This window comes from Pantherophis guttatus, chromosome 3, assembly GCF_059756535.1.
Source record: "Pantherophis guttatus breed Tessera chromosome 3, ASM5975653v1, whole genome shotgun sequence".
Taxonomy (NCBI): Eukaryota; Metazoa; Chordata; class Lepidosauria; order Squamata; family Colubridae; genus Pantherophis; species Pantherophis guttatus.
The window spans coordinates 85,852,143-85,864,257 of NC_142065.1; the positions used below are offsets into that span (position 1 = coordinate 85,852,143).

The 12,115-nt window shown below is 39.0% G+C and overlaps 1 protein-coding gene and 1 long non-coding RNA gene across 2 annotated transcripts in view; one reads left to right on the plus strand and one right to left on the minus strand.

The window, feature by feature from the left end:
• ALG14 (ALG14 UDP-N-acetylglucosaminyltransferase subunit) overlaps positions 1-3,888 on the plus strand; it is a 41,754-nt gene extending 37,866 nt beyond the window's left edge. The window contains exon 4 of the mRNA XM_034437281.3: positions 249-3,888. Coding sequence (XP_034293172.2) covers positions 249-479 — 231 coding nt within the window. The 3' untranslated portion in view covers positions 480-3,888. The remainder of the gene's footprint in view (positions 1-248) is intronic.
• Positions 1-12,115, minus strand: part of LOC148114652 (uncharacterized) — a 63,921-nt gene that overhangs the window by 38,262 nt on the left and 13,544 nt on the right. The window lies entirely within an intron of this gene.

The window sequence follows — 12,115 nt, forward strand, 5'->3', positions numbered from 1 at the left end:
TGAACATTGATTAAATCTTTGATCCAGGCACCTTTTCAATTTAATGCTAAAGTGCGTATTTCCAATGTTTAAGCTTTACTCATATGTCAACATTAGCTTCCCCCCCCTTTTTTTTTTGTATTTTGTGTTAAATCTGGATTCATTTTGAATGTACTGTGCATATCTACTCTATATACTTTTTGCTAATATATTTTTAAAGATTTCTGGAAGGTTTGATGAACCCTTTTCTTTTCTTTTTTTCTTTTTAGGTGCTGTGCAATGGCCCAGGAACGTGTGTCCCCATATGTCTATCTGCCTTTTTACTCAAAATACTGGGACTAAAGAAAATAACCATTGTGTATGTTGAGAGCATCTGCCGTGTTGAAAATCTATCTCTGTCAGGAAAAATTCTTTACCACTTTTCAGATTACTTCATTGTCCAGTGGCCTGCTCTAAAAGAAAAATATCCCAAATCTCTCTATTTTGGAAGAATAGTGTGACATGCCACGAAGAAATACAACTAGTGCCAGTACGACCACAAACAGACTCTGAATTTCTTGAATTTCTTTCAAGCTAGACCTGATGGTAAATCAAACAGACTGTATGTGTGTGCCATCCAAGGTCACAGAGTTGGCACCCTGGGAATACTGTTGCTTTGTTGCTAGTTCCTAAATCTGTGATGTTTTTTTTTTTAAATTTCCCCCCCAAATCTTGACTGCTATATTTATATTTATTTTTGTACTCTACTATAATTGCATTTAATTGTTTTTATTATTGCCATCCAGAGTCACCCGTCTGAGATGGGCAGCTGCAGAAATTAAGGATGAATCAATTAATATGACACCATACTGATGTGTTATGACATGGCATTAAAATATGAAAACAAAGCTTCGTATGCGATGTGAACTGAACTAGCGTCTCAGAATTGAGAAATTATTGCTACATTCCCATTTCTTACTCTTGACTAAACCTTTTTTTCACAAAGTTTGCAAAGTTTTGACAATAATAGTTAAGATGGCCGTATACAATCCCATTGAGCTTTATATGGAAAAAGTCAATTGAGAAGATGCTAGTTAGAGCAAATAGAGATTCTTCCTGCCAATTATCCCTTATTCCCTCCGGAATAGAACTATGTTTTAAGATTCAGATCATACAACCCCATTTCAGAGGCCAATGAGATAGAAATGTGTGCATGAGAGTGAGAGTTCTTTTTTGGTGTAACAATGCTTGTTTCTTGTACTCAAGCAATAAAATACAGGTAGCCCTTGACTTACAACAGTTCATTTAGTGACCAAAGTTACAACAGCACTGAAAAAAGTGACTTATGACCATTTTTCACACTTAACGAGCGTTGCAGCATCCCCATGGTCATGTGATTCACATTCGGATGCTTGACAACTGACTCTCATTTATGACGGTTGCAGTGTCCCAGAGTCATATGATCCCCTTTTACGACCTTCTGACAAGCAAAGTCAATGGGCAAATCACATTCGCTTAATATCCCTGTTTGCTCATTTAAGAAACGGAAGTGATTCACTTTACAAATGTGACAAGAAAAATCGTAAAATAGGGCAAAACTCACTTAAATTTCCCACTTAGCAACATAAATTTGGGGCACAATTGTCGTAAGTTGAGGACTACCATATCTGCTGATTATTTTAAGCATGAAAGAAACAATCAAATTAACTTGGCCCCACCACAGTTTTCACTCTGCTGCTTTTTTTTCCAAAACTCAAAACAATCTGCTATCCTTTTCTTTTTATCTTTTGGCCTAGCAGAGTGGTCCTGTGATTTAAAGTGCAGTTATTAAAGCCTTGTCTTGAATTGTTAAAAAATAAAAGAAGTACTGGATGCCACAAACAGAAGCATCATTTGTTCTCAAGAAAGGCAGATTTTCCAAGCTAAGCATTAAATCTTTTTAACCATATTAAATTTCAGACAAGATACTTTCATCAGATAAGCGACAAGATTTTTTTTTTTTTTTTAGTATTCTTGGTAGCCCCGTTTGTAAATACTTAAATGATGGTTAACAATGCCAAGAGGAGTGGAGATGAGAGAGAAATGCAAGAAAAATACTATTTTGTCAGCAAAGATGAGCTTAGTGTATTTAGGTTTTGTTTAATACTTCCAGACATGTGGGTTAGTACTTGAAATCATTTCCCTTAAATCAGAAATGGCATTAAATATTAAACACTATTGAGAATAATAGATTTCAGAGGAGACTGGATTTTCTGAAATGTGTTGTAGTTGTCTGAGATTGTTAGGCAAATTCTAGTCCAATATTATTCTGTGTATATAGCACAGTAAAACCCCATTATTCTGTGCATAAAGCACTGAACATATCAGTCATCGGTATACAGCACAACGTAAGCAGACCGATTTAGCAGAAACGCAAACATTGCAGAAAATAACAGAAAGAAAAACAAATGTGTTACGTGATACATCTATGGAGCCAAACAATAGTCTAAAGTCTGTATCTACACAAGCTTGCTACTTTTACTTCCTTCTCTGATTCTTTTGATTGAGCTAGAAAGAGAGTTTCAAAGAGTGTCTGCATTTTACCCATGTGATAAAATCAAGATGTGTACTAAAAAAAATATGCTTTTCTAGTATGTCAACTTGATGCTGTCGGATGTTTGTGTGAAATTGGCAGGAGAAAGAACATTTTCTGAAGGCTTTCCTTAGTTTGATTGCAAAGTAAGTTTAATAGCCCATGAGATCTGCTTCAGATTTTTTGAGCAGTTCCATTTTCATTTTTAACAGAGAAAGTGGAAATTGACATAATTATGATGGCACCATAGCAATCAAATTTGGCTTGGCAAAGTCTTCTGATGACACTGACTTTTAAAAGACAAAAAATAACAGACATATATTTCTGAATCTTGTGGAGAGGGGGTAACTGAACAGTTGAATGGAATTCAGCTAAGGCCAGTAATGTAATTGAATCTCTTTCCAAGTGTGTCTTATGGAATAGTAGGACTGAAGCAAGCAACTCAGCAATCTCCAGATATTGTGGATTCCCACCACCACCCCCTATCAGTTCTCCACTAGCGTGGTCAATGGGCTGTTTGATCTGTAGTTCAGTCTGGTCTGCATTGTATTGCATATTTCTAAACCTCCCCCCCATGTTATCCCATAACCCCTAAACGTATACTGTATGCATAGAATTTGGGTTTTTTTCCCCTTCCATTCAATTCTCAGAGACTGCTGCAATTGTCTTGGAATCCTGTAATTTTCCTAGCAAAGTTTTTCAGCTGTGGTTTGCCATTGCCTCCTTCCTAGGGTTGAGAAAGAGTGACTGGCTCAAGGTCACCCAGCTGGCTTCGTGCCCCAGGTGAGACTAGAACTCACGGTCTCTCCATTTCCAGCCTGATGCCTTAACCGCCACACCAAACTGGCCCTTTATTATGTGGTAACCAGAACTCAAATTAGACTCATGGGAATTTTTTATCTTTTTAACCAATGAGTTCACAGAATTGTATTATGGCATGTGTATCCCAGTGCAATGCATACATTGTGCAAACATGTTTCCTCTGGCTTCAGCAGAATTTATTTTCAAATATGTGATTATAGGACTTCATTTTTATTCCAATAACAGATTCTAAAAATTTGAAATTACCATTGAATCGTAGGGAATTCTATGAGATTTGATAATTTTAAATAAAGTATTTGACATTTTTCCATCTTTCCTTTTTAAGCTAAAGTACATAGTTTTTGTTCATTCCCAGTTTATCTACACAACCATCTTGTGAGGTAGGTAAGGAAGATGGATGGTAATTAATTGTGATGAATGAGCCAGGATTTAAATCTTTCTTAGCCTCAGTCTAATCCATGAACACAAATAATTTTCAGGGCTGTAAATCTAGGTAAATATCACTTAACTTTATCTCTCCAATAAATTTTCCTATCTGAGCTCAGTTTTCTTCATTGCCAATTTTTGGTTTTGGTGGGCAGTTTGCTGAGATGTGAGGTAACAAAATATTAATAGTTTAGCTGGAGCACAGCAGAACCATTTTTGCAGTGTGCTTCACTAATGAATTCTTTGTGAAAACTAAAGGATTTCATTGAAAGCAACTTTGTGGAATATCTGTGGAATAAATAACCAAGGGAATGTGACCTGACCCCTAGTTTTGACTCGTGTTCTAACTTTTTGCCTAGTGGCTCAGATGAAGGTTAAAATACCAGGACTTTTTGTAGAACTGTATGTTGTTTAGTAAATAAGGACTATCATCCCCTGATTGTTATGACTGAAGCTCTTTCAGTTCCTAGAGCATTCATTTATGAGGCAAATTTACTGCTGCTTAATGTATTCTGCAGTCTAAAAAATTCCTCTCCCATGCTACAACCTTTTTCTGCTCAATGCCCACCAGATCATTTGGACCAATATTTTCACCGTTCCAAATTACCATGGCAATTAGATATAGTAGGTATTTTTAAGTTTTTCATGTGACCAAGGGGCCATGAGAGACTATGACAGCTGCAACTTTGCAGATTGATACTAAGTAACTTACTGAAAAAGTGATTGTAACTTGAGGAGTATCTGAAGTTCTATGAGGAAATATTTCAAGCTTGGACCCCCTTCTCAGAATCTTCTGCCCATTGATTCTTGCCCTACTCTTGGGTGTTACAGATAATAAATCCACAACCTCTTCCCTATGACAACCCTTCAAGTACTGGGAGATGGTTATAATTTCCCTTAGCCTTAAATTTAGGCTTAAGGTTAAGCTAAAACTATACAGTTCCTTTAACTGTTGTTCATAAAAGTTGGGCTCCAGATCCAACATCATCATTGTTGGTCTTCTCTGCACTATTTCCAGCTCCTTGGTTTCCTTGTATTGATAACCACAATACAAGGATTGTGAACCACAACACAAAGATTACTGGACACAGTAATTCAGGTGTAATCTGACCAGTGTAGCATAAAAGCAGAATTACCACTTTTTGTGATCTTTATATTACACCTCTACTAATGCAGCCTAAGTTTGTGTTGACCCTTTGGGCAGTTGTAATACACTGCTGGCTTACCTGTGATCTACCAGGACATCCAGATTCTTTTCACAAGTACTATTGAGAACCAGGTGTCACGTAACCAGATGTAACTTTACATCCAATTTTTCCTATCTAAATGCAGAGCCCTGCCTTTCTTGCCACTGAATGCAATATTCAAATCTTTCAAATTCATTTTGAACCTTGGTCCTATCTTCTGACGTTTTAGCCTTCTCCCCCAGCTTTGGGCCATCTGCAAATTCAATCCCAGCCAGGGGTGGGATTCAAAAATTTTAGCAACTGGTTCTCTGCTCGGTTGCTGGGTAGGCATGGCCATGGTGGGTGTGGCCTACTTGGCCTCCTGCACCATGGCAGGGGGGGCGTTTTTGCCCTCCCCAGGCTCCAGAGGCTTTCTTTGAGCCTCCAGGAGGGCAAAAATGGCTTCCCCTGGGCTCCGGAGGCCAGAAACGGGCCCATTTCCAGGCTTCCGGAACTCCTGAGGCCCGTTTTTCACCTTCCCAGAGCCTCCGCGTGGGCCCTGCACTTACCTGATATCCAAAACGGGCCATGTGGAGACTCAGGGGAGGGGAGGGCGGGGCCAGCCAGTCCTTGAAACTACCGGTTCGGCGAACCAGATGTAAAATTAGCATCCAGTTTTCCCGAACCGGTCCGAACCAGCTGAATCCCACCCCTGATCCCAGCCAAACATTCCTGAAAAACACATCCCTCTTTTCATTCCTAGCCTATAACTGAAGCCAGCTGACCTTATTTTTTCTGTTCCATGCAGAAGGCATGATATCTACCATTTTTCTAACACAAAGCTTTCTATATGTATGGCCTATGTCACTTTACAATGATGACAAGAATGATATCTCCTCAGCATCTATTTACTCCTCTTGGTGCTGTGTCTTTCCAGTTGATTACTTAATTTACTTCCATTTACATGGCCACCCATTTCAAATTCATGATCCTGGGCAGGTAACAATATTTTAAAACCGCATACAAACATAAACCCATAAGAACATAAAATCAATGAAAAATAACATCATAGATGTAATCTACAACCGACGAGGTTAAAAACCATCAACACGAATCAGACAACTATTGATGGAATCTATCTGGATCCCAAGGCCTAGTGACTTCCATCCATGGTCACTTTGTTTTGTCTTGCTGGGCTGATTTGACACTAGAAGAGAGCAGAAGGCCCATATTGCTAGAGAAAGCAGTAGGACGGGGACCCTAAAGCAAACAAAACATTCTGACAGATGGCTAAATCCACCGCTCTAGCTATCTGTCAAAACTTGCCTCCTCCCCCAATCCCAGTCCACATTAAGGGGAATGATTGATTTTTTAAAAATCCCAGCAGCTGGAAATCCCACCAATTCCCTGCACCATAAACTGCCCTCCTTGCTGGCCTCATTACCAAAGCAGAGTAGAGTTTCCTGCCTAGGCAGGGGGTTGGACTAGAAGACCTCTAAGGTCCCTTCCAACTTTGTTTATTCTATTCTATTCTATTCTATTCTATTCTATTCTATTCTATTCTATTCTATTCTATTCTATTCTATTGACACAAGCAAATTTAGGCTGTCTTACCATATGTTATCTCATGGACTGAAATAAATCTTATTAATGGTCTGAATGTGTTTTAAATAGGGTGGATTCTTTTTTTTTTTCCTAAGTAAATGAGCCAGAAAGTAAGGACAATTTGCATTCAATGTTCCAAACAGAAGAGAATGAATCAATGCATGGGTTCAATTGTTGAACAAACACAACTCCACAAGTTCACACAGAAACCATGAGTTGCAAGGAACAATGAAGAGGGTTCACAGAACATGCTGTATTAAAGCCAAGTTCACATCAAGGCTTGTTTGAAATCAGTTACTGATTTACCTGATTGCAGAATATCATCTTGCTTGGAATGCTGGTCAGTACTTCCTGGCTCTACACCAAGTTATCTACATCCCTGTTTGGTTAAAACCGGTTATTTCAGAGGTTTCGCAAACTTGGGAGACTGTGGGCAATCCCTTTCAATTGCCAGGAATTCTGTCCTAATGCCACCCTCAGGGCTTCTGAACTAAAGCCAGCATTTTATCCCCCCCATCTCTAAGGCTTCAGCAGCCTGACCCTATATTCAACTGGCCTCCTGCTTTAGATGCCCAGTCATGCCTGCAGCTACTGAGAAAGAAAAGAGATTGGTTGCAGAAAGTGCAGATATTGTGATTTTTTTCCCCACCACTCTAGCTCAGAGTGAATTTTACATTTCATGGAGTAACAGTGACTTTCAACCTGTCATATACGCTGCTCTGATTTTTCAGCCAATGGCCAAACAAATGGACAAACTTTGTCCTGAAAGTACAGATGGAAGAAGCAGTGCTGGCAATTCATTTCAAGTCTTCGTCTCTGGAATATATAGTTGTTTCAGGATTGGACTGCCTAAGCAAGGCAGCCTTTGATCATCATGCTTCCCCCCCCACCAACTGGAAATATTTTCTATCATTTTGTGGCCACAGAAGTGAAAGTGATGGCCCATCAGTTGCACACTATTGAGGAAGGACTGAGGAATGCTAGGGTGGATTAACCCAAAGCAAAACCAGGAGGTGTGAATTCTGCAAATCACAGGATCTCCAAGATGACGGCTCCACAAGAGCCATATGTGTGGAGAGGTGAGTTGTGGGGAAGCAGTTGGGACTACAGCTCTAAACTTTTTTAACCTTATTGTCCTCACCTCATTAGTAGATTAAAAAGCAGGGATCCCTAACCCCCCGATCCATGGAGTGGCACTGGGCCATGGCATGCCAGAAACCAGCAAAGTTGCAAACAAGCAAAATTCCATCCGCGGGATGCAGGCAGCACATAAAACCACACCATCCCCAGTTCATGGAAAAACCTCTCTCCATGGAACTGGTCCCTGGTGCCCAAAAGGTTGGGGGCTGCTGGAGTAGAAGAAGGGACCAAGTCAGGAGATCCTTTCTTGCTTCTTCATTTTTCTTCACTGCAAAGGAAAAGTTGGAAACCAGGCATGCATACATGCATTTCACAGTTACCACAAGAAATGTGGGTGGAGGAGGTGAGAGAAATTACATAAAAATCCAGATCCTTGAACAACTTGGAGGCAGGGTGGTGTAGAAACGCAGTGCAGGTATGAGACACTGGCTTAGTAAATTTTACGGGAACATATATTTTTCACCTTCTATAATCATGCTCCGTCAATGGGTGTACACTATGCAACTTGATTGTCCCTAGCAGGGCTGCCCAGGGCACGCTTTTTTAATTCATAAAGTCAAAACCAGACTTTGATCAGCGCTTCAGTTTCACAGGCAGGTACCTTACTCACAATTTTTTAAACAGGTTTTTTTGGAATTAAAGGAAATGACTGGGACTTGTTTCAGCGTGTTTAACATTTGCTCTTGAAGATCTCTGACATTTCAGCGCATTAGCATTTTATCCAAAACTGAGAAAATGTTTCATTATCAGTGAGATAGTAAAGCTTTACGAATGGAACCAGCTGCTTCACATCAAGAAGTGGCCAGGGCCATCAATAATCTAAAGTAATAGCTGTGCAAATACACCAACAGATTGTAACTCAGAGAGAAATTACCTTAACCTAGCTTTGATTAGGATGACCCAGTTGCTGCTGAAACCACAAATCACAAGAGACTTCTGGCTTTAGACCCACAAAAGGTCATGATGTTAATTTCTGTTAAAACTCGAGAGGGGATCTGGGAGCTCTTCAAATATTGCTGAAATAGCACTCCTTGCAGCTCACCATTGGCTGTACCGTCTGGCTGCTATCAGGAGCTCTAATCAGCGACAACTGATAAACTCTTAACTATTTAGGTTGTATAAAATATCATTTTCTTTGAATCTTTTGGCACAGAAGTGGAAAAATTAGCATTCATCCCATTCTTTTCCAAGTCTGGCTCTGTTTTTGGTCAAAGAATACAAGGCTGCTGTGGTTATTTTAAATGAAAATGCCTTCCTTTGCTGAAATCAATACCAAAGAAGAATATAGCTATTGTGATATATGATAGGAATAGTCAATAAAGTAATTACCATGGTATTAATTGAACTCAGAAAGTAGTGGGTTAACCTCTGAAATTAGCTGAATGGAGGCTTAATTAGCAAACTCACAAGAATGGCTTTTTCTCAGCACGGTCAACCAACCATTTACCAAACAAGCCATTTGGATTCTGATTGTTGCTTTCCTCATAGCCATACACTGCATCACAACTGATAGCAAGTATAAGAATCTATAGAGTCCAAGGCATGGAGACAATCTAATAGAATAATAATAATAATAATAATAATAATAATAATAATAATAATAATAATAATAATACAACAACAATAATAAGATCATTCACTGGAAATTGTGCCAGAAGTTTGGATTTGAGTACAGCAAAAACCACTGGGAACATCAGGTTGAGAAAGTTTTAGAGAATGAGAAACTCAAGATCTTGTGGGACTTTAGGATTCAGACTGACAGGCACTTGGTCCACAACACACCTGACATAACAATAGTTGAAAAGAAAAAAGTATGGTTCATTGACATTGCAATACCTGGTGATGCACGGATTGAAGATAAGCAGCAAGAAAAAATCACAAAGTACCGGGATTTGCAAATTGAAGTTGAGCGACTGTGGAAAAAGAAATCGTGTGTTGTCCCGATTGTAATTGGAGCCCTTGGAGCAATACCCAAAGGGCTACCCCGCTATTTAGAAATTCTAAATTTGCCGGACTTGAACATTTTGACTCTACAAAAAACCACCTTACTTGGAACAGCTTACATCCTCCGACGATACCTTAACAGTTCCTAGGTCCTTGGTTAGGACTCGAGCTGCTGAGCTATTAACCAGCCTCAAAGGCTGTGAATCTCACTAAAGATTAACCAATAATAATAATAATAATACCACACCCTTTGGTTTGCTGTGAAAAAAATCCCCATGTTTGGCTCCCTCTGCAACTCCCTGCTTCTCATGTAGGTGTGACACAACTTGATTCTTTAACAAGCCAAGAACTTCTACTTGAAACTTGGCTTTTCATTGTCTTGTTCTCAGAGGTAAAACCAGGTGATTCTAGATCTTAGATTTATTATTCTCACTGCAGAACAGAGGGGATTTAGATAATCAGATACATTGCTTCAGCCATGGAAAGCCTTCTCTCTGTGATTTACAGCTACTTCTTTAAACACAGTGTTAGAACAACACAAAATAGAAATGCCAGGAAGGAAGAGCTTGAGCTTGCAGCAGGATCTCAACAATAAAAGTTAACTTCTGCTGCTCCAATGTGAAACACATGGCTATTTGTTTCATAGCTCACTCAGTAAGGGTAGCTTTTAAACAATGATCTGTTCAACAAACTGTACTATCCTGGTGTTCATATAGCACTAAAAGTATAGTAACTGCTCTTGGCACCAGCATGCCCATGTTGGCCACCTGATGATGCAGTTGCTAATATCTTTGTCATTTCCTGTAGTCAAGGTGGTCATTTGGGAGACAGGATTCACAGTGGGCACCCTAGGCACTGAGTTTCAACCCTTAAGGCACCAATTTTGCTTCTCAAGTTAATAAACCAGAGGTCTTCAAACTTGGCAGTTTTAAGACTTGTGGACTTCAACTCCCTGAATTCTCCAGCCAGCTATGCACAGTTGTTATATTATAATACAATAGGTACAATAGCAATCCTCAACTTACAACCATTCATTTAGTGACTGTTCAAACTTACAACAGCACTGAAAAAAGTGACTGATGACCAGTTTCCATTGCAGCATCCCCAACATTACAGGATCAAAATTCAGATGCTTAGCAACTGGCATGTACTTATGCAGTTGCACTGTCCCGGGGTCATGTGATCACCATTTGCAACCTTCCCAGCTGGCTTCTGACAAGCAGTTAATGGGGGAAACCAGATTCACTTAATGACTAAATGATTCACTTAACAACAGTAGTGATTCAATTAACAACTGTGGCAAAAAAGATAGTAACATGGGGCACAGGTCCCTTAACAACTGCCTCACTTAACACGAATGTTGGGTTCAAATGTGATAGTAAGTTGAGCATTACATAATACGATATGTAATCATATTGTATTATATCATATATCATATAATACATATGGTATCATGATAATATATTTTAATGATTTATTGCCTTTACATGGACTGGGGAAAATTATAAAACATTTCTGGTGAGGAAATAGCCAAATGGTGGAATGCTGGCTGTTTTAACCTAGTTTTTTTTATCAAGCTGACCCTAATTTTGATATTTCCATTACTTTTTAAGTGCTCAAAACATTTTCTCATTTGTGCTAGATTAGGGCTGTCAAACTCCCGGCCCACGGGCTGGATGCGTCACACACTGGCCAAGCCCACACCTGGTTTAGTGAAGGGGGAAAAAATCCTGATACATCACATGGCGATGATGTGAGTTTGACACCCCTGTGCTAGATTAATTCAATACTTGACTTTATTTTCTTTATTTTCTTTTCGGGGTTACTTCTGACTAAAAACATATTTGACTGAACTGTAAAAAACAAAACAAAACAGGATTATATAGATAAGACTATCCACATCCATTGCCTTGAAATACAGGAAATACTAAGAGCAACAACTCCTTCGCAAGGCTCTATTTGTGCTTTGGCTAAATAAACTGACTGTATCAAGACAGATAATGAAAGTACTCTGAATTACATTTTACAGCTTTCTTGATAAGAGGTTGAAGGACTTCAGCAAGGGCTGTAGCACAATCTCTCCACAACAATCCAAGTATTGCCAGGGATGTTCATCTTAGATTCAACCCCAGTCTTCTTAAAAATCCTAAATTCCATCACTGTGTCTGAACTTGGAGAATGGTCTCAGCAATTTCCCCTCTGACATTGTTTTTTATATGTTATGAATTGATTTTCATCCTTCTCTTGTTTTACTGTTAATTTCTTAATGGAAATATATTGAGATAAATGAACTGCTACATGTACAATCAATTAATTAAATGACAATTGGATGGAGGGCTTTTAACAAAACATGTGTTGTTTAAGTTTAATCATTCCCCATTTAATTAATATTAGGGATTTACTGCTTTCTCTGTAATATCCCCAGAGCCATTTCAGTAGCCCAATAAGCTGGAACATAACTTAATTTCTTCTCCCACAGGGA